The sequence below is a fragment of the Podarcis vaucheri genome (genome assembly GCF_965113315.1).
Source record: "Podarcis vaucheri genome assembly, chromosome: 13".
Lineage (NCBI taxonomy): Eukaryota > Metazoa > Chordata > Lepidosauria > Squamata > Lacertidae > Podarcis > Podarcis vaucheri.
This window is the reverse complement of record NC_138751.1, coordinates 14851818-14875160: the sequence shown is the minus strand read 5'-3', so window position 1 is coordinate 14875160 and position 23343 is coordinate 14851818. Positions and strand designations below refer to the sequence as shown.

Below are 23343 nucleotides of genomic sequence, written 5' to 3'. Positions count from 1 at the left end.
TATTAGCTCTATAAATACTCTCCTTCCCCCTACCTCCCACCCAGGGAGACCCTGTAAAACCAAACTTCCTTCACCCAGGTGCACCTTGAATCAGACCTGTTTTTCTCCCATGACCTGAATAACAATTCCATTTCTGACGGTGGGTGACACAGTCTTGCCCCTGCAACTCCCCCAAGCGATGACCCAAAGGGTAAACTCTATTTGGGGAATGTACCCTGCTGCAGCAGACCTCTGGTACTGCCTAAATATGGAATCCATTAAAAAATACTGCTTTTGAGGCAATTTGAAACATCGGCTATATTCTTTTTATCCTTGATGGGTCATTAAGACATGCAAGACATCAAACAGTGTTTAAGTCATCTGTGGGGTGTGCATTGTTGTGTAAACCCAGATTTTAGAATACAGTTGACATCTCAGTAAAACAGATTGTCAACCCTGTACCCACATTTAATATCCTTAAGGATACCCAATTTTAAAAAGACTTTTGGCCCCAGTGGCCACCAGCCTTCTTTTTTCTACAATGCCCCAGAGGATAAGGGACACTTGGGGTGGGGGTAGGGATTACTACTCCCCCCCAAAAAAAAAATATCATGGAAACGTCAATGTTTTTGTGGTGTTCTACAGAAGACTGTGTCTGTTCATGAAATTCCTAGTGCAGCAATGTCCAACCAGATGACCATGATCAACAGGTAGATTGTCGGTGTGCTCCCAGTCAATCATGGGAGTAAAAGAAGTGATCACCCATTTATTCCTGAGAGATCATAACGCGCCCCACCCCCAGCACTATGTCCCATTTTTGCTGCCAGTACAGCTTTGAAAGGTTGTATTTCCAGCATTGGCATCAGAGTGGGGCAAGGAGGAAGGTCAGTGGACTGTTGTGCAATCAATGTTATGCAATCCGTCTCCATAAAAGCTGAACAACTGTTACCCCCCCCTAAAAAGAAAGCTGAACAACTGTGGTGCCCCCCTCCAAAAAAGCTCAAGAACTCTGCTAACTCCCCCCTAAAAAAAAAACTCAACGACAATTGGTAGATCACTGTCAGTTTTCTTTATGTACTGGGAGTAGATCGCAGTCTGTAGAGAGTTGGACATGCCTGTCCTAGTGTATTATGGAGACAACATGGCTGCCACTGAGAGCTACCAGGTGCACAACCAAAGAAAGCATTGCAGAAACCCAGTTTGTGTCTCCAGCTTCCATTTGGATGGAACCTTGCCTTCCACTCTGCTGGAGCTGCCCTCAAATAAGCCAGGTAGGAAAAATAGCATCTAAAGAAGAAGAAAACAAGGGTGTGTGTGTAGAAGAAGAAGAAGAAGAACAGTCCCCAGTCTAAGCTCCCCACCCTCCATCACCACAGGTACTTATATCCCAATCTCAGAAATGAGCCAAGGAGGGGGGAGTTAAATAGCATGAGGAAGCAAAGAGGAGGGAGGAGTTTAGCTCCCCTCAGATATTTCCCATTTTCATGTAAAAACTAGACCTCGCCAAGCCCCAATTTTAAACATGAATAACATGAGTGGTTTCCACAGTTTGGGTTTTATGGAATTCTTGCCACGTTGACTCATCTGCTAGGGAACGTCTTGCACGTGGCTGAGGATTCTGGGAAATATTCCAAGGCAGTCTCTCCCTTTATGAAGGATGCAGGCCAGTCTTGTTACAGGTCAACTTTGCACTACCTGAAGTGAGGGTGTGCTCTTTGAGCAGACTCAGCACTCCCCTTCACTGACACCTTTCAGTTTCAAAATAGAAAGTGGTGAAGGAAGTGTCCCTCCCGAATTTGGGTTTATCTCCAGATGGTAGACCTGTTCTTTGATTCTAGTTAAGTCTTTTATTATTGTATTTAGAATATTTACTTTTCCATCACCTTTCACATAAATACCTAGGGACATTAGTGCAACCAATCATGTGTTTTTATGAGTATTTGAAGTACAGCCTTTCCTTCGTCATCTGTACTTTATGCATGTCTGAAAGGTTGAAATTTCTTCCTCCTTTCCCCTGCCTCTGACCTGACAAAGCTTCATATAATAATTAAGGCAGCCAACTTGGGAGTCAGACTTGCCTGTGGAAAGAGTTATCCATCACCTCAAAAGGACTGAACCTGGGTAAGTTGGAGGTGGGGTTGGGGATGGGGGAGAAATTCAGTTCAGATTCCATTTAAAGACATACTTATTGAATTTACACTATCTGAAACAATATGAGAGCTGAAACATAGCCACCCTTTGAAATTTGTATCTCTTTGAATTTTTCAACACAGTTGAATTTCTCATGGAATTTCTTCAGCTGTGTAACGCATACAAAAATGATGTACTTGGGGAAGGTGTTAATAGAAATGCATATTGTTGGAGATTCCTCAAATGAGTATATGATCTCCAAGGTCCCTTCTAATCTCAACATTCTATAGCTCAATGAATCGTCAACACTGATAAACATCAAGCTTTTGTTTCTTTCGTCTTTCTCTAATCTTCATAGTTCTTAGAAGTTCAAATAAAGTAGAATTGTGATTTTAAGAGTAGACAATGTTTAAGTCCTCCTTCCTTCCATCACCACTTGGGATGAATGGCAATCAGTGGAGGTATTTGTTGAATTCACTGTACATTCCTCTTCCACAAAAGGTCTACCACAAGATGGGATTTGTCACCTCCTTCGCCTGTTGTCTTCTTGGAGTCCTGGTCTCCAGTTCTTTTCCAGGAGGTGAGCATTTTAACCAATTTTTGAGAATTACCCAATGCAAACTATTTAACCCTGGTCCTTCAGGTGTCCATATAAATAAAATTAATTCATTTATTCCCCCTTTTTAAGTCTAAGGCATAATATTAAGGCAGGCAATCAAGAATGCAGACACAGGAGAATTATGATTAATATTCCCTTACTATCTTAGTCTTTATATCAACCCTTCTTGGGCTTGTAATCCTAGTTACTATCACAATTCAGGAATTCAAGCTTGCTTAGCAATGTCAAGTTTGAGATAATGTTACTCTGAGAAAGCTTCCAAGATAATATTGTATTTCAAACATATCCTCAAGGAAAGAGCACTGTTCACCAAATGACAATCCTATTGCACTCTTTGAATATTTTGGTTCTCCATTCAGTGACTGAAGAGCCATCTTGGCCATCCATCACATCTGGGCTCTGCTGGAATAAGAATCCTCCTTTGCTACTGCTTATTCTTGCCCTTACCATCTTTCTGCTTCTCTTGTTTTCTTTAATAATAATAATAATAATAATAATAATAATAATAATAATAATTCAGTTTTAAATTTAACATTTTCACTCAAATATAAATCAAAATCATAAAAATATAGGATTCCCTGAATCCTTAGACTTCCCTCTACTCCTCCATGGCTTCCATTGTTAATCTTTACCCACCTGCATCATATAATGTTCTCCATTTATTCTTAAAATTCAATTCATACCATAGCACTTGTTACGTTACAAGTGTTGTTATAATTCTGCCAATGTTTTTAATTGTTTGCAGTATTCTTCAAGGTAACTTATAACACCCCCCCCATTCTTTATTAAATGTATTATCTTCTTGATTCCTGATCTTCCCAGTCATTTTCGCCATTTCAGCGTAGTCCATCATCTTTATCAACCATTCTTCTCTGTTCGGAACTTTATCTTCCTTCCATCTCTGGGGCAATAGTATTTGTGCAGCTGTCGTCACATACATGAATAGTCTTTTCTGCTCCTTTGGTATTTCTGCACCTAGAATTCCTAGTAAAAAAAATTCTCTTATTTTCTCAATCTATTTCTCTCCTTTCTTCACTTTTCCCCTTACCTCTGCATATAACCTCCCTCGCATATAACCTCCTCCACCTCCTTATCTTTCTGTTTCACGCTTTTAACCTGTGCTGCTCTTTTTATCCTCAGCTGTTGTTTCTCCTCGGTGTCTCCAGCCAGTTCTCTATTCCCTCCTTGGGGACATTCCTTCTTTCACACTCTGCCAGACACACTTTTATCCTCTGCCTGCATGTCTCTCTTTCTGCAGTTTTACATTGCCTTGCCCCTTTCAGTCTACATAGCTCATATTTGAGGCAGGCCATGAGACCAAAAAAGCATGAGAGGAGCTGTAAAAATCTTTATCTGGGTTAAGTGGCATTATATCAATAGTGCTTGTTATATTTTCAAGTGATGGTTACCCAGCTAAGGCTATTAGAGCAATGGTTTAGGTTAGGCCTATATCCATTGGTTTCAAAATTATCTGTGATTGCTCAAAGTAGTCACCCCTTTTAGCAGTGTAGCTAAAATAAGATTTCACATAAAGAACAACCATCTTATTACTTTGTTCCTTTCTCCTCATAGCCAAGGCCCTGTCCTGTCCTGATGGCTGGCTGCAAAACCAGGGCAATTGCTATGGATATTTTGATACCAAGTTGTCATGGAGAGATGCTGAGGTAAGAAATATTCCTCCTCAAGCAAAATGTAATAGAATCATGGAATCATAGAATTGGAAGGTATTTCAAGGGTCTTTAGTCCAAACCCTTGCAATGTAGAAATCTCAACTAAAGCATCTGTGGCATTTGCCTCCTAAGGAAAGGGTTAAATGAGTGTGATGTGATTGGCCAGAGAGAATGCAAGGGGAGGAGTAAAAGTTAGAGTCGGAGGTGTGTGGAAGTTAGTTGAGAGTTGAGTGTTGGGAGTTGGAGAAGTAAGAGGGAAGAATAGCCTGTGGGTTGGTCAAGTTGTGTGATGAGAGAGTGAGAGGAATTGTTAGGTGGAGTCAGATAGATAATTGGAATAATCAGTTTGAAGTTGTTATTTGTTCATGCTTATACAAATAAACTTGATTATTTGTTAATGTTAACAACTGTCTGGACTCCGTGTGTCCCCGAAGAGAAACAGGGTGGTGGCAGTGAAGAGGCAATCTCAGTGGTGGCACAGGGTCAATAGACCGTCAAACGTCCGGGGACCCTGTGTGATCGCCACAGCATCCATGACAGATGGCCATCCTACCTTGGCTTAAAAACCTCCAAGGAAAGAGAGGCCACAGTTTTCCTCTGTCAAACAGATCTTGCTGACAGAAAGTTCTCTCTAATGTTTATAATTTACATATTTTGGGCTCCTATCAGATTTCTGTGAGTAGGGCTATCCTTGCCCTGGAACAATACTTGTCCAGCATCTCAGACTTAACAAAAGAGAGTTGGTCACTTTATGTTCCAGTGAAGCATCTCCGTGGGAGCTGAGAATGTGACAATTATGCCAAATCCTCCCCTCCCACCAGGAGAAGAGGGAAGTAATTTTTGTGTGGGAAAGTAGAATAGACTGCAGTTCTGAAACAGATCTGAGACTGGGTTCGCAAAACATTTCATGGCTCTGGCTGTCTCCCTAGAGAACTCATGTATGAACTGCAGATATTGGCAGTCTATGGGAGTGTTTGATCCTCTGCCTATGCTCAGCCTATATATTTGCAGAATAGTATTTTTACTATTACAACTATTTACTACTATTTTTACTATTACTACTATGTCAAAAAGCACCCAGTGACCTAATTCCAAAGGGAATTTACCAAACATTACGTATGTACTGCACCCCTGCAACTTTTCGGTGCAAGGGTGACATAACAGTGCATGCTGTGTGGTCTGCAGTGTTGTGAAAGGATGCAGTGCTGATCATTTGGGTTCCTGAGCTCAAGTTAAAATAAATTAGGCATTGCAAAGCAAATCTCCCAAGTTCAAATTTCCTTGCCTCTATATAAATGTAATACTCCCTTTCTGTAACCTTTTGCAGCTTTTTCAACATTCCACATAAAAATGCTTCCACCTAAAATTTCTACACACACAAAAATGGGTTTGTTGGAAGACCGGCTTAGGGTTTCTCCAGATAACCTATTAACTGACCACTCATCCTGCATTCATCCTAGATGAGGGGGCAGGAACATGCTCCTACATTTGTTCATTTATTTATTTATTTAAGTGGATTAATTGTGCAAACCTACACTTCCTGTTATGTGCTTGAATTCCTCATGTGAAATGCTGTCGATCGGGAGGTGCCATTAGTGTACAAAAGTTTAAGCCCGGCAACATGGTATGTGACACTAATTTCTTACAGTCTACCAGTAAGACTTGCCTCTTGAAAGTCAAATTTCAGAGAAATAAATAAAAATGTTGATATTCCACAAACTTTGCATCATTCCTTTTAGTGAGATATGGTTTTTGAACTGTTGTTATCTGATGTGTTGTGAGACACTTTGGGAATGACTTTTTGTAAAAGTGGTATATAAAGAAACATGTTCTGATGGCGGTTGTGGCAAAATGTCTTTCATTCTTTCTTCATTCTTAGACTGCATGCCATAGCTATGGCCATAGGGCCCACCTTGCCTCTATCCTTAATGTGGATGAGACAGCCCTGATTGCCAAGCACATCTCCATGTCCCAGCAAGAACAAAGCAACGTATGGATTGGGCTTCATTACGTGAGTTGCATTCACTTGTTCTATTCCAAGTCATTGTCATAGAGTAGTGGCTTCTTAGCATCACCACTCCTTCCGTATATAATAATATCCAAGAATGAACCCCACATGCTACATCAATATTATTTTCAATGCAGATCCTCCTCTGACTCATTCATAGCTGGCACTACCTTCCCACTGACCAACATATCCAGATAATATTGACACCAGGCTCCTCATTTCCTTACTTACATGATCTATAATGTCTCAATCTTGCAGAATGGGCGTTGGAGGTGGCCTGATGGATCAGTCTACAAGTTCGACGAAGGTTACAAATCCTGGTACCCAACCACACCAGACGACTGGGCCCCTTATGAGCATTGTGTGGAGCTCCTATATTTTCCAGGTAAGGAAACCATTTGCAAGGTCTGACAAAATAACAATTAGATGTTGAGTTCCACATTGCCACACACTTCTCCATCAATGTCCTACTTCTCTCAGGATTGTAAGTCATACTCAAAATAGTTTCATCAAAATCAACAAACCCAGGTTAGTATTTTATGAAAGTCCATTGATTTTAAGGAGTATACTCTGAGTATGAGTTAGTTGGATACAACTGTTGGTCAGGTATTTGTTTCTTTACAGCAAAGATAATTACTCCATAGAGTGGAACAGCAGTGACTTATGGGTTCAGCATTTAGGGTCACTTCCAACATACCACAATGTAGAAGAGTTCAGTTACAGCCTATCTGCATAGTAAATTGTACGTGACAACTGCCCTGGGATATTTGGATGAAGGGTGGTATGCAATTTGTAGCAACCACCACCACCATCACATTCATGTTGTATTCTGAAAACTGGTTGCCAGGCTAAAGTCTGAGTTGTGTATTCTCCTCACCATAGGGAAAGTGTTGACTAAGGGATGTAGAAAATCTAAGATCAGAAAGCAAAATTAATCTGGACTATTTATTCTTCATGTGCTTCCTAACTTCTGGACCTAATTCTGTCATTTGTTCTCTTTTAAAGAAACCGTTTACAGTTTTGTGAAATGGAATGATAGAAACTGCAACCAACTCAACAGCTACATCTGCAAGAAAAAACTCTAAGCCAACAACTGTCATTCCCAACAGTGCCTTCTGTGATTGATGGACAGCTCTCTGGAATCATTACCTCCTCTCCAATCCCTCAGTGATCAACTCTCATCCATTATTTCCAAGATAGGTTTCAATACAATGTAATCCTAATAATCTCTTATGCATATATTTCTTGTCATGATTCTGTCCTTCTCATCCCATCAGTCCTTACAGCACCAATTCTCAGAGCACAAATCTCATGATGAGGAGGCACTCCTTGCATGAGAGTCCCAGGAACAGGGGGGGGTGCTGTGTCTAACTCTCACTGTGTCTAGCACTGCTGTTCACAACACACAAGGCACTCAAATCCAGATGTCACCACAAATTTCATCCCCAAAACAAACACCTTTCCTTAGAGCTGCTCAGCGCAATTGATATGAAATCCAGAATTTTAGAAGCCACAAAATGAGGACAGGGAAAGAAGAAGAGTTTGGATTTGATATCCCACTTTATCTCAGTACCCTAAGGAGTCTCAAAGCGGCTAACATTCTCCTTTCCCTTCCTCCCCCACAACAAACACTCTGTGAGGTGAGTGGGGCTGAGAGACTTCAGAGAAGTGTGACTAGCCCAAGGTCGCCCAGCAGCTGCATGTGGAGGAACGGAGACGCGAACCCAGTTCACCAGATTACGAGACTACCACTCCTAACCACTACACCACACTGGGAAATTGCAAGGGAATCCCATTTAACCTGACCAGCACCATGTTCTGGAATGCTACACTAAATTTTAAACCAGATTCCTGCCCCAGGAAAATGCTGCCTAGAGCTTCTAGTTAAGAAAAAAGCTGTTCAATATTCTCAGGCACACATTCCCCGCCCCACCCCAAAGTCAGTGTTTCCAAATGAGGAACTGACAATGAGTATTTGCTAACATACAAATGCAAATTCAAGGATCGGAAGCATTAAGCAATATCAAAAGATGGCAATTCAACAATAGCAAGTTACCCAATCCTTTCACAGACTTGTTTTAACTGAACATAACAGACATGAATAAGGGACAATACTGAGCACTAGCTGGACATCCTCCATGTTGTTTTACTTTGCGCGCATGGGCTTGGTGCATCTAATGGCCCCATGTCCATTTTCCTAGCTCTCTTCTCTTTTGCATCAATGGTCACAATCACTAGGATAGTCAGGTCACAGATTTTATTACACCTAAAGGTCACTGCACACTCTAATATTTACACACAGAGAGACAGAGACACACATCAGTGCCAAAGATCTCCCTGAGCAGCTTCCTGGGTTATTTTTTTTACACCTCTATAAGCCTATAGTCTTATGCCTCTGCCTGATGTCACTCCATCACTCCAACCACCACCTTGCATCCCCCCCCCCCCGTTTGCCTGTTGCTTAACCAAGACTGAGGATGGGGGAGAAGTTCAATTCAGTTCCAAATGAAAACCAGGCCTATTCACACTTTCTAAAAACAATTCATGAGCTGAAACACAGCCAACCTTTGAAACTCACACTTCTCTGAATTTTGCAATGCTGTTCTCAAGTAACGTATATTAAAAAATCCCAAAACTATTGTCCATACAAATTCATGTATTAGTGTAAAAATGCATTGCATTAGGGGAAATTGCTTTAAAAAACATGTTTATATTGGGATAAATTCACACTAAAATGCTGATAAATCTACATAAATATTTTTTTTTAAGAACCAATGATGTGCAGATGTGGAGAGCTGAATTAAAGATGGGGGGAATGAGAAACAGACAGAAATTAAAACTGGCACACCTGTTTAACCTTACCCACATCCTGAACAAGACACACAAGATCCTGTGCTGAACTGCATGAGGAGGAGAAGTGGCAGGGCAGAGCTGAGTAAGCCCACACTGGTTGCACCTTCATTGATATCCACATGTACTGTAGCACCCTGCTTGTGGTTAACGCTTAGCTGGAATGAAATATTCAATGCAGCAATAGAGAAATTAAAATAATAATTTATTTGTCAGACAAATAAATGAGAGGCACAGTGGTATATGGTTACCAAGCTCTGGCCTGGCCTCCTGCCATTATGGCCAGCACTTATATTCCCTTAATCCAGCCCCCTTTGCTCCTCCTTTGGCTGCCTCTGTCCAATCAGCCTGGTTGGATTTCCTATTGGCTGATTGCTATAACCAATCCTAAAAGATACACCCATATCCTCCTGTCCTTATATGGAACACAAAGAGCTATATATTGTTACATCTATAAATGACAAATAAGTAGTAATATATCTTACATGTGTCTCAACAAGGAATCTTAATTACCAGCTCACCTCTTGCCCTCCTTGCCCTATTGCCTTCTAAAACAAATGGTTAATCTTAAATTTTTATCTTAAACATATGTCAAGGATCTTGAGTTTCACATCAACATTGAAAGATCTCCTTCATTTGAAGGTTTCCAAACAAATGCCTGACCACTATATATCAGGACTGCTTGGATGGCGTCTTCCTGTCTGGCAGGGGGGCTAGGCTGGTGGCTGACTTAATTTCAGGATAAATACAACTCTTACAACTATATGAAATAAGAATCTAGCATTTCTTAAATCCTTTGCATAATTACATTTAAGCCAATATATTTAATACACAACACAGGTAGCCTCTTAAAAGGAAAAAGGCCTTTGTAAAGTAGAAAAAGGAACTCAGTAAAAAGCAGTTTCAAAAGAAGCCTCTTCAGTTTACACCCCCCCCTTCAGCCAGCTGCTTTTCCCATTAGCTCTTCCCAACATTTATTGCCCTTTAACTCTCTCAGTTTAAGAAAGAAACAGCTTTAAAAAAAGACTTCCCAAAAAGGCTCTCTTTCTGCCAGCTAGATGCTTCTCCATTTGGTCTTTAACCTTAGAAAGAAGATCTGGCTCATTTTACTGGGAGGCACATTGGTATTATTTTACTATTTACTCATTCCTAATTATGTTTATCTCTGCCTTTTTTATCTTCTGTAACATGTAGGGTCAGTGTCCTCACTCTCAGTCTGTAATTCCCCCTTTTTACGACTTTGAGAATTGTTTTCTGCTATCAATCAAGGGGCCCCTTGTCTAGGAGGAAAACATTGCCAAGGTTCTCTTAAGCAGCTGGTCTTGTGCCTGGCATGAAACATTTGAAAATCTAAGCCCATTTAATTTAGGAACCTGATCAAGATATAAGCCAATATAAGCCTTGATTAAAATGCAGTCTATATTCAGATGCCACAGTACCACTGCAGGATTGACTGCAGAAGGGATGGAGAAGACATTCAATTCACACTATGTTTGAAGCATATCTCCCTAATTTGCACTTTCCAAAATAATCCAACAACTGTAAAACAACCATCCATTAGACCTTGGCACTTCTCCAGGTTTTGAAATGCAGGTTGGCAGCCAAGCAGCGTAATGCATATATTACTGAAGACAGCGCATTAAAAATCATGTGTTGGTGAAAATAATGTGCAAAACTATATTATATTTCAGATCAATACTTCGTAGGTTGGGAAACACTGAATGCCGACACGTGCACATTAGAAGAAATGTTTGTGAAAGTGCTGGTGAATTTCCTCGCCCCAGCCAAAAAAAAAACCCCAAACCTTTCACCAATAGCTGTGGAAATGTGAGGAACTCAAGTTTGGAGAAATGAGAAATCAAGAGAAACCAGAACTGAGGGCAACATTTCCTCACAGATGACCTGCTGAGATTATTGATTTGACACATGTGGAAGCCACTGGAAGAACAAAACAGACTCTTGTTTTGAAATAAAAATTATCCAGTCCAAAAATGTAGTTCAAAGGCTTTGCTCACAGAACTTAAAAGAAGGCACCACACCTGACATGGATGCCTGCAATTAACATATGCATAGACCTGAAATGCAATCCCTTTCATGTGACTGTGAGCTGATCATCTTGTGACTAAGCCCACAGAGATACAGTCCAGGCCCAGCTCCGTTAATGATTAACCAGGTAGGTTTTCCTCTAACTTCCTGAAAATTTCCAACCATGCTTCACGGTATACAATACAAAGAATGTTATATATCTCCTGTTGCCAGTGCTTTTTCCTGGGGGTACGCGTACCCCTAAACATTATGTAAATCTAAGTTTGGCCTCATTGAGGGCAGTATTTCAATATGAGTAGGGAAATGAGAGTATTCCTAAACATTTTAAAGGAAAAAAGCACTGCCCACTGCAATGTACACATGTTCACCAATTGTCCTGAACATGACCATCTGGGTAGAACATGCCATTTGTTGCTGGGGCCAGAAGGGAAAGAGGGTGGAATAGTTCCACTTGGACTACTGCAGTGCACTCTACATGGGGCTACATGGGCCTTTGAAGGTGACCTGGAAACTACAACTAATCCAGAATGTGGCAGCTAGACTAGTGACTGGGAGCAGCCTCCGAGACCATATAACACCAGTCCTGAAAGACCCACATTGGCTTCCAGTGTGTTTTCGAGCACAATTCAAAGTGTTGGTGCTGACCTTTAAAGCCCAAACGGCCTCGGCCCAGTATACCTGAAGAAGCGTCTGCACACCCATCATTCTGCCCGGACACTGAGGTCCAGCACCGAGGGCCTTCTGGTGGTTCCCTCACTGTGAGAAGCAAAGTTACAGGGAACCAGGCAGAGGGGCTTCTCTGCAGAACACCCTCCCATCAAGGAAATAAATAACTTTCTGACTTTTAGAAGACACCTGAAGGCAGCCCTCCTTAGGGAAGTTTTTAATGTTTGATGTTTTATTGTGTTTTTAATATACTGTTGGGAGCCTCCCAGAGTGGCTGGGGAAACCCAGCCAGATGGACGGGGTATAAATAATAATATATGATGATGATGATGGTGATGATGATGGGAACTCTTGCCTTTGCACAGTAGACTGCCTTCAAGTCAGGCAAAGGTCAGAGGCTGCTTTACTCCTATCTCTCTATCCACCATCCAGACAATCATGGTCAGTGCTCAAGTTCACATTCCAGCCAGACAAAATCACTCATATCTGGCACAGAGAAGGGCCTACAGGTGAGCAATTGGGGCAGGAGTGTCTGGTTTAGCATCCTGGGATTTGGCACTGGTCAGGTAGCCTGGGATCCCCTTACGTTTTCCCCTGTCCCCAGCTCTCAAAATCCCAGCTTTAGTATCAGCTCTGCTGAGCACCCCTGAGTAAAGAAGTTGGGTTTGAGATAGGAAGTTTCACCTACATGTTGCCCTGAGTGCCTTGTCAGGTATCGGCGACAATACTGGACTGGAGCCCCAGAGGTACAATGTGCTTCTTTTCCCTGGGAACTCCAGTGCAAGAATTGCTCCTTCCCCACTCTTCAGATATATGGTATTGGAACTGGAGCAATAAGGATGGATTCAGTGAAAAGAGAATACACATAAGCGAGTTTATTAGGATTATATTTTGCAGAAGTAACAAGGAAACTTCCAAGTGAATGGGAAGACCAAAGAGGTAGCTCTATGGAGGAGGTTATTTTGAAAATGAAGAAGAGCTGTTTTTTCCCCTTTGAGGGATGGCAGAGGAAGGAATGAGATCAGAGATCCACCAAGCAGGCAGAGTTGGGAGGTGTGGTCTCCTTTAACGCTCTTGTTTGCAGATATAGGTACACAAAAGGTTACAAGGTTTATCATTCCACTTTTGAAAACCTAAAATTCAAGACATGACAAAAGTTACTATTTCTTGCCCATTATTACATAACCAAATGGATGTGGTTTGGAGTAAGGGTTAGGAATTTTATTTGACTATGGTAGATTTCAGATACTAAAAATCCGGACAAACATGTTGAGCTCTTTTCTTTTCTTTTTGCTTGGGCCTTGCACCGCCTCCCTCCCTGAACCCTATTCAGGCCCCTATTCAAGGTAAATGGCTTTGGGACACTCACCAACTGGGCTTCCTCCTGACTTGCACTGAGCCCGGGGTGCTTGGCTCTGTGCACATGCCATCCATCTGGGCAAATGTGCACGCAGGTCATGCCCAGTTAACTTTCAGCCTCACTTCAAATTGAAATTGCAAGGTGCACCAGGAACAAGTGAGGGCCGGCCTGAGCTTTTTTCTTTTTTTGAGCTTTCCCCCCCTCCAAAACATCTCCCTTCCACCCCCACCCCAAAATTCCAGCTTTTAAAGCATGTTTGAAACATTTTCCTTTGAAAATAGTCCTGGTTGCCATATGTCCAGGTTTTCCCAGACATTTTGCTGCTTTGCTGCCCAGACGCCATTTTCAGGCCCTGATTCCCGAACATGTCTGGGAAAATTCGGACGTATGGCAACCCTAGAATGGGCAGGATGGACTGATCCAGAACTGACGAACCCCATGTGGGTTGCCCATCCAACAGTTGCCTGACTTCAACCTCATAAGTGTGCTCCTGATTCAAAATTTGCAGCTGTAATCAGGTCTTTTTTAAAGTGATGCCTTCTTTTGTTTCTTTATCTGACTTTAACCACTTCTTAGAGAAATGCTGTAGAAAATAATATGACATGGCCCACTTGAAAAACCACTGTTTCCAGAATATAATATGCAAATGAGTATGCATGCAATAAAACATATGCAACTAAACTATGCAGATGAGCTACAGCTGAAGCCTCCTGGTATGTTGGACAGTGACACTAAATGCTGAATGAATGGACCACTGCTAGCCAGAGTAATTGATCTGTAAACATTTCTACAAGCGAACACCTGGTTGAAGGTTAAATATGACTCATAATTGGATCCCTTAAAATCAATAGACTTTAATTAGTGATGGTTGACAGATGTACTGTATTTTCAGTGCAATTTAGTGAGATGCAACCCTGAGACAAGTTGGAAATTTATAGGGAATTGGAGGGTAATGTAGCATTCAAGGTGTAAACGCCCTTTTTTCTCAGGCATGCAAATAGTTTCCCTACCTGTCCTACGCAGCAGCTCCACACAATACTCCTTGCCGCCATTATAGTTGTTTGGCTCCCCTCTGTTCCAGTTGTTGTAATTAAAGATTGAATCATCAAGCCACTTCCAATCTCGGTTCTGCAGGAAAGAGAAGGAACAGCTCATTTGACCAAGGAGGTTTGTAGCTCTGAGGAGGTTGCTCAGCAGGAAGCTCTTGCAAGCTATGATGGAGACGTTAGAGAAGAAGCCCCTACCATAAGCAGCATCTATGCAGGGCCATGGGTGCTGAGGCAAAATGTTCACTGTGGGGGGTTGGCAGGGAGCGGCAACGTGTTGCATGTGTGGGCACCCCTAGTGTGGGGTGGAACCCAGCACGCCTGACCCCTATGTAAAATATTGGAGAAATAATTATGGGATGCAGCCTGTGAGATGATAGGATGGCATTGCTAAGGAGCCACTGTGCTGTGATGATGACCTGGAATAGAGTAATTGAAGGGAACTCACCTCATAGGGATCATAGAGACCAATCCAGACACCATATTTTCTCTTCTGCTTTGAGGAGATGTAATTGGCCACCAAGGATGACTCTTGCTCTGTGAGTATAGAAGCCAGATGGGTCCCACGGCCATGGCTTTGGCATGCAATCTGAGAATAGAGAAGGCACTAAAGTATTTCTGCCACCACTATCATCATACACTTAACTCTAGGTCACTTTCCCACATAATGGTGCCCAAAGTGGTTCACAATGTATCAAAAAGACAACAAGACAACAACAACAACAACAACAACAACAACAACAATTTATTACTTATATCCCACCCATCTGACCGGACCTCCCAAGCCAACCAAATATTAAGAACATGATAAAACATCAGACATTAAAAACTTCCCTAAACAGGGCTGCCTTCAGATGTCTTCTAAATGTCAGGTAGTTGTTTATTTCCTTGACATCTGATGGGAGGGCATTCCACAGGACAGGCGCCACTACCAAGAAGGCCCTCTGCCTGGTTCCCTGTAACCTCACTTCTTGCAGTGAGGGAACTGCCAGAAGGCCCTTGGAGCTGGACCTCAGTGTCTGGGCTAAACGATGGGGGTGGAGATGCTCCTTCAGGTATACTGGGCCAAGGCCATTTAGGGCTTTAAAGGTCAACTCCAACACTTTGAATTGTGCTCGGAAACATACTAAGGTAAGAATTCAAAAGTGATATCCCACCCAGTTGGAGTTATGCAACTGTGAATAACCATGTGTAATGTCAAAGTTCTTAATCTATTCTATCTTTTGGAATGTGGTCCATCTGTTTGTCCATTTGTCTATCTTTGACCAATCTGTGGCCCAAGAAACCTACTTTTTAAAAGAAAAGCCCACTTCTAAAAACTCCAAAAGAAAATTAGGATGAATGCTTGTTGCTGTGACTTCCCTGTACTCTTTTCGGCACCTTCTAAAAACATTTTCTTTAGACAACCCTGTCAAGACATGTAGAATGTTGGTGTATGTTTTAAACTGGTTTTTAGACTTCTCATTGATTCTATTTTCCCCTGAATGTTTCAAATACTTGTTTTTAACTGTTTGTTACTGACAGTGCTATTGTATTGTTATTTTTTGTAAATCACTTTGGGTTTTAATAAAACCGAACAGTGTATAAGTCTTGTAAAATTTATGAATGAAAGAATGAATATTAATCTCTACCCAGGCAAATCAGACTGAGTGTTCAGTGAAGAATGGCTATCACATAACTTCTGTGTAAGCTTTGTGCAAACAAATCAGGATGAGGGTTCACGAAATAAGTCCTCTGGAGGAGACCAAAGTTGGTTTTCTCACAACTCCAAATTCAGAAGCCTTTGCATACAGAATGTTGAGATTGTTTCAGAAAAGGAAAATAGGCATTTAAATGTATGCAAGGAGTTTTGAACTGAAGGGATTTGCTTTGGAATGTTGAATTCATATTAGCTTGACCTCTGCTGCAACACAGATAATCACTAAACAAACTAACTTACCACATTCCATTTTGGCACTGCAGACCATTACAGTGGTACCTCGGGTTACATACACTTCAGGTTACATACGCTTCAGGTTACAGACTCCTCTAACCCAGAAATAGTACCTCGGGTTAAGAACTTTGCTTCAGGATGAGAACAGAAATTGTGCTCCGGCGGCACGGCAGCAGCAGGAGGCCCCATTAGCTAAAGTGGTGCTTCAGGTTAAGAACAGTTTCAGGTTAAGAACGGACCTCCGAAATGAATTAAGTACTTAACCCGAGGTACCATTGTATTCTTTTCAGTAAGAGAGATGACTTGCCTCTTCCTAATGGTGAGTGAATACATTCTGGCCAGGCCAGGCCTCCTGACCACAGGATCCAACTCTTTTGGGCCAAGGTCCCTTTAGCCCCCCAATAAAATATTTGAGGGGGCCAGTTCCCAAAGGTGATGGGCATTGCCATTCCAATGGGGGGGTGCCATGTCTTGTGATTGATTGCGCAGAGCAGGGCTTACGTGGCCACTTCCCCGCCCCTTATTTTATTTAAGTTGCCACCCTTGTGGAGTCTTGACTGTTAATTAAGCCTTCTTGGCTCCCATGGAAACACATCCCTTGAACATGTTGGGTGAGCAACTCAATCTGAAATGTTGGCCAGGTATTGTATCAGGCCAACTCACATACATAGCCCTCCTCAAAAAGATCTCATGTGCAACCCACAACAATATCTTATGCTACAGCTTGGTTGGTGAGAAACAACTTCTTACCTCAGCTTCAGACCATGACTTTGGGCTATCAAAATATGCATAGCAGTTGCCCAGCGCTCTCAGCCAACCCCTGGGACAGGATCTGGCCCTTGCTGTATGGAAAGAAGAGTAAAGGAAGAAAAAGAGGGTGGGACAAAAGTTGTAAGAAGACTGTTTTTAATATGAAATCTCACTTTACCTGTACTTTTGCTTATTCCAGTGAGGAAGCACAGGTAATTTAAACCTTTGTGCTTTCAGAGGTGGTTAGTGTACAGTTGAATTGGTGAGACAGAAGGCAGAGAGACCAACAGAAGGTGGATCCAGAGGCAATGACAGGTAGCGCCACTCCCTGACTGATTGTCAATATGAATATGAGGAGTGGTTCAGGGCAGATTGAGGTTGGTAGGGCAGTTCCCTATTCACTCTAATGAACCAGCTTCAATTGCCTGATTATTTATTCCAAGAGCCTTAGCTGGGTTACCATCACTTGGAAATCTAACAAGTACTTTTGTTTTCATAAATGCTTACCCCTATTAAGATTTCTGGGAAATTCCCAGATAATTGTTAAAACACTCACCTCCAGGGAAAGAATAGGAGACCAGGAGACCAAGAAGGCAAAGGTAGGTGACAACCCCCATTTTCTGGCTGACCTTTTGTGGAAGGAAATGTGCAACAAATTAAAAACCTATTCTTACTTATTGCGAATGTGGTGACAGCAGGAAGAAGTAAACCAGCATTTTCTGTTCTTAAAATCATAAATGGGAAGATTAGAGAAAGAAGAGAGAACCCAAAACTTAAGGTTGCCGATTGTTGAAGTATCATGGAGTCAAGTAAGGTTAGTGTGTAGGTGCACCTAGTGCTGACCACTCCTCTTATGGACCAGTGGAGACTGCTGTCCATTGGGGCTGATAGGGCAGAAGGCAGGAAGACCAGTGATAGGTGGAGCCAAAGTCAAGGACAGGCAGAGCCAACCAATCCTAACTTTGTTCCCATCCTCTTACCTGCAGAGTTCCCTTCCTCTGTAGTGTTTCCTTAGGACACACTAGAGACTAAATGATGGGCTACGGCTGGCTGAGTCATCTCTATGAAGACAACTGCTGCATGATTTTGAGGAAATATTCATAGAACAAATCGCCATGAGTTCTAGCATCTAAGGAGTGCCGCTAGACTCCTGTTTTCTCAAAGGCTGAGCTTCCTTATATGTGAAAAATCTGGTTTCCGTTACTCTAAGTGTGAAACAGCAGCCATGATGTCAGAACAGAGTTGGTGGCCACCTTCACTAAGAACGTGGGGAAAATACGTTCCACTTTGCATACAAAGGGAAATCCACCTGGTTTGCATGTGTTTCTTCAGGTTGGCAGTGCAGTTCACCAGCCAAGTAATGTGAAGAGAAATGCAAGGACTAGGAAACAGTGTGTAGAAATGCATATGTATATGAAAATAGCATGTAAAATGCATTATAAAAAGGAGAAATGTTCGCAGAAATGTGTCAATTAGTAGAAATTTACTAAAATGCTGATTATTATTTTTTAATTTTAAAAATGCCAACTGATGTGGAAGACTGCAAGAGACCAAAGCTGTCAGATTCACCCATCCCGACCTCCAACTTACCCAAGTTCCGTCCCGTTGAGGTGATGGATGCTGCTTTCTGCCGTGGCAAGTTGGGTTCTCAGGCTGTGGTGCCCATTCTTATATAGAACTTGGCCAGGGAAGGGCGTGAAAAAAAGGGAAGAAATATGAACCACGTTTCCATATATGGAGTACAGATCAAGAGAGAAAAGGCTGCTTTCAAATTCCACTGAAAACCACCGACATTTTGATTGCGTGAATATTCAGAGCAATTGCTAATATGCTTGTCCTAATGTCAAGTCCCCTCTGCTGCTGCATTCAGATAGCCACAAACTTGCCATGACCCTGACCCACCCACATTAGCTGTGTTGTACAACACCAGCATGGCAGGCCCCTGTAGTAACTGGAACCAAAGTTTTGTCCCTTGGTCTAGCCCTGATTAAGCTCTGCTCCCCCTGCCCCACATCACCCCACCAAACAACTATTACCCCAGAGGGAAATCTGTCATTGCTCCCCACTCTCATTGGCTACCATTCTAGGAGTCATAGCAGCTCTGGCAGAACAACTTCTGTTGAGACTGCAGTGGACAAGGGAAGAGGTGTCTCTCTTCTCTGTGCATGCACTGAAGTCCAGAGGAAAATTGGGACCCTCTATGCCTGCTACTATATTAATCATCTGGACCATGTTTAATGTGACATCTAGTTCGTCCCCCTCAGAAGGCATCTCTCAAGGGCAGAACTTACAAAGCAGAATTGGGGGGGGGTGTTGTGTACATGTGTGACATCACGCATGTAATAGTTGGTGTGTGTGTATATGTGACATCACTTGGCCAAGTGTCCTGAACCCTGGCTTCTTCTCCTCCTCTTCCTGTGGCTGTCGGGGAAAGAGGTCCCAACTGCCCCCGACAACATACAAATGATATCACAGGCATCATGTCTTGAGTGTCTCACATGCTGCATGATGCTTGGCATTGTGCCAAGAGGAGGAGCCAGGGGCTGGAAAATGAGCAAGGTCCCAACTAAAGAAGAATGGCGACTTAAACTGATGGAATATGTGCAGCTTGCAGACCTAACCTATCAAATAAGAGAACAAGAAGATTGGTAAATGTTTCTTGAATGTATGGTGGAGAATTCTGTGCACTTGAAAGTGTTGGCAGCATTCAGATAAATTCAACAGTGTAAACAAGTTTTGATGGGTTTCATAATGGAATACTGAATGGTTTAGTTTATGTAAAATATGCAGGGATTTGTAATATGCAAAATGAACCATGGAAAGAGAAGGGACATTCCACAGGGCGGGCACCACTACCGAAAAGGCCCTCTGTCTGGTTGCCTATAACCTCACTTCTCGCAATGAGGGAACCGCCAGAAGGCCCTCGGTGCTGGATCTCAGTGTCCGGGGTGAATGATGGGGGGGGGAGAGACGCTCCTTCAAGTATACAGGACCGAGGCCGAGTAGAGCTTTAAAGGTCAGCTCCAACACTTTGATTTGTGCTCGGAAACGTACTGGGAGCCAATGCAGATCTCTTAGGACCAGTGTTATGTGGTCCTGGCGGCCACTCCAGGTCACCAGTCTAGCTGCCACATTCTGGATTAATTGCAGTTTCCGGGTCACCTTCAAAGGTAGCCCCACGTAGAGCGCATTGCAGTAGTCCAAGCAGGAGATAACTGGAGCATGCACCACTCTGGCAAGACTGTCCACAAGCAGGTAGGGTCTCAGACTGCATACCAGATGGAGCTGGTAGACAGCCGCCCTGGACACAGAATTAACCTGCGCCTCCATGGACAGCTGTAAGTCCAAAATGACTCCCAGGCTGCACACCTGGTCCTTCAGGGGCACAGTTACCCCATTCAGGACCAGGGAGCCCCCCCCCACACCCGCCCGCCCCCTGTCCCCCAAAAACAGTATTTCAGTCTTGTCAGGATTCAACCTCAATCTGTTAGTCGCCATCCATCCTCCAACCGCCTCCAGGCACTCACACAGGACCTTCACCGCCTTCACTGGTTCTGATTTAAAGGAGAGGTAGAGCTGGGTGTCATCTGCATACTGATGAACACCCAGCCCAAACCCACAGATGATCTCTCCCAGCGGCTTCATATAGATATTAAAAAGCATGGGGGAGAGGACAGAACCCTGAGGCACCCCACAAGTGAGAGCCCAGGGGTCTGAACACTCATCCCCCAACACCACTTTCTGGACACGGCCCAGGAGAAAGGAGCGGAACCACCGTATAACACTGCCCCCAGCTCCCAGCGCCTCTAGACGGTCCAGAAGGATGTTATGGTCGATGGTGTCAAAGGCTGCTGAGAGATCCAGCAGAACTAGGAAACTAGGAAACTAGGAAAGGTTGTTTAAATGAATATACTAAATTGTAAAATAGAAAAAATTAATAAAAATAATACACACAGAAAAGAGGAACATCCGGGGGGGGGGGGAGGAGAAACCAGCCATGCGAACTGCGGCTTGGTGCCCAGCCTCCTCTGTCCCCTGAATATTATGGGAGCTCCGCCCCAGCCAAAAAAATCATTTGGGGTGCCCAAAGAGCTCAGCCCCACCCCCAAGCTGGCACCCCTGGCAGAGAGGCACATAAAATCAGAAGGAAAGAGGTGGAAGAAATTTGCAAGTAGATAATAAGTATGACCTGGTGCAAAAGGTGAAAAGAATCCTGCAAATGTAACTGTTCTGCAGAAGAAGGAACTTGACCAACTGTAGCTCTTTGTGCAAGCTGTGCAAACCCAAAGCGTGGTTTCTAATGCCCATTCCACCTCTATAGCCAAGTCACCCTTGTTAAGAAATAGTTGCATTTGTTAAGAAATATTTGTTAAGAAATAGTTGGTGCAGAGGTCAATTTGACATAGTAATGTTATGAGTTGGGAGCGGGGTGCCAGACCCCTCTAATCCCTGCATCCAGCCAGTGTTGAAATGTAATCAAGCAAAGCTCGCTTCCCGGTGAGGTGAAGTGGGACTAGGGGGCTCAGGGCAAGACGGCAAATGGGTTGGGCCCCCTCCCTCAACAGACATTAACCGCTTTACAGCTGGAGCCTGAGGCTTCTCATTGGGGGGAGGGGTTAGCAATGGATTCTTGTGCTTTGGCTCAACCCTGTCTTTCCCCCCCCACCTCCCCTTTCAGAGTGGTGGGGTTATCAGGGGAGCTCGCAATTTGACGTTGCCAAAACCCTGCACCCAAAACTCCCTTTTGAGTTTTCTTTAGGGGTGCACAGCACCCTTGTTTTCCCCCCTTCAACAATTGAGCCTTCAAGGCTTGCTCTCTGCAGCCATTCACTGCAACCCATGACTATGACCTTCTCAGTCCATCCATCTTTGCAAGTCAAGGTCCAAGAGCACCAACTCAAGTTTAGGTGGTGGTCGCAGGGAACGAGGAGCACAGCACCTAAGAGACCTGCCCCCAGCAGTGCGGCTCACTGCAGTCAAACCTAAAAATAGCTACAAATTGCTGGCATGCTAGTTGTCTGTCTGAGAAACTGCTAGGTTTCCTTCTAGGCAGGAAGAGATTTACTTTAAGAAAAGAAAAGCTCAGACTCTGGAATGCTTGCAGGCAGTCCTGGTACAACGTCACCATTATAAGTCAGCAATCCGTACCATTCTGGTTGAGTTACAGCTCTTAATACATTTAAAGGCAATTAAATAGTACAAACAGGGTCACCAGGCAGGGGGGATAAAAGGAACATAGAGGCAACCATCTGAGTCTTTGACAGGCAGCATCATTGCTAACGATCCTTAATCACATAATTGCTGCTGCTAAGCAATCAGAGGAAGGAACCTGGGACTCTGGAGAGGAGCCTCCCAGAGCAGCAGAAAAGGAACAGGGGAAGCTGGTGATATATGCTGCTAGCCCTGACATCAGGCAAAGGACAAAAGTCTGCTTCAGTACTGAGATATGTTTGTTAAAGCACTTTCCTCCGCTTCAACATTATTTCAATCACTCCCCAAGTACAGTACACAGTACTGCCTTTGCAGTATAAAAGGCAATTGGGTGGCTACTCAGAATTACCTTGCTTGAAAGATCGAGGCTTTCTTCCTACTGAGAAAACATTTGTGAAACGCCTATGCCCCACCCCATTTGCCATGTCTGCTTGTCACCACGGGGCTGTTGCTTGTTGACATACCGTAGCCATTGCACAAAACAAAAAATATAAAATGAATCAGAAATACAACCATAAAGCCATCAAACATCTCACAGGTGCAGCAAGTTAAAATTCTTACTTAAACACATGGGTTGTAATTTTCTGTTTATCGTGATTGGCAAAATGTTTTGTGTGTAACTGTGAATGCTTAAGAGTATTTCTCCTTCTATCCCAGGCTGCACTGGAAGATCTAGGCAGCTTTTGCTGGGGCTGGTCGAATGAACAATGCAGCATCCCAGGCCTTGTCAGAGGTCACTGCTAGGATATAGTTTCGTTCCACCTTTAGAACAGGCATGTAGAGTTGTTGTATGTCACATGTCAGTTTACGTCCAGCACAGTCTGCTGGGAACTTCCCTTGTATATAGCTTTTGCCTATGCTGTTTGCTTGGACACAAAGGGAAGCAGACATGTTTTTTCCTTTGTCCTGATGCTGAATAAATGCTTGTAAATATGCTTACATATGCCTCTGTCCGCTACTTCTGTTGCAAAGAGTTCTTATCTCTGCTAGCTTATGTGCTCAGTCTCTAAAGGTCTCTGAGGCTTGAGTCACAGTTTTGATGCTGTTCCAAGAACCAGAGTTCGCCCAGCTGCTG

At 43.1% G+C, this 23343-nt stretch overlaps 3 protein-coding genes across 4 annotated transcripts in view; 2 read left to right on the top strand and 1 right to left on the bottom strand.

Moving 5' to 3' along the window:
• The window catches only part of LOC309517154 (C-type lectin BpLec-like), a 97295-nt gene that overhangs the window by 27235 nt on the left and 46717 nt on the right, over positions 1–23343 (top strand). Inside the window, exon 1 of one of the 2 annotated variants that reach the window (XM_082196246.1) lies at positions 11362–11429. The exons of the other annotated variant lie outside the window; for it this stretch is intronic. Within the exon in view, the coding sequence (XP_082052372.1) occupies positions 11418–11429 (12 nt within the window). The 5' untranslated portion in view covers positions 11362–11417. Of the gene's footprint in view, positions 1–11361; positions 11430–23343 lie in introns of those variants that run through there. 2 annotated transcript variants of the gene reach the window in all.
• On the top strand, positions 1711–7625 carry LOC309517153 (struthiocalcin-1-like). The gene is made up of 6 exons (XM_082196245.1): positions 1711–2100; positions 2611–2689; positions 4301–4392; positions 6278–6409; positions 6665–6791; positions 7412–7625. Exons 2-6 carry the CDS (start codon positions 2623–2625, stop codon positions 7489–7491), a joined length of 498 nt encoding a protein of 165 aa, XP_082052371.1. The 5' UTR covers positions 1711–2100; positions 2611–2622; the 3' UTR covers positions 7492–7625.
• On the bottom strand, positions 12829–18736 carry LOC309516638 (C-type lectin-like). Its single transcript, XM_082195397.1, has 6 exons — positions 18648–18736; positions 17614–17686; positions 17058–17149; positions 14823–14963; positions 14339–14456; positions 12829–13101 (listed from the first exon to the last, which is right to left on the bottom strand). The coding sequence occupies exons 2-6, from the start codon at positions 17672–17674 to the stop codon at positions 13034–13036; spliced, it is 480 nt and encodes a 159-aa protein (XP_082051523.1). The 5' UTR covers positions 17675–17686; positions 18648–18736; the 3' UTR covers positions 12829–13033.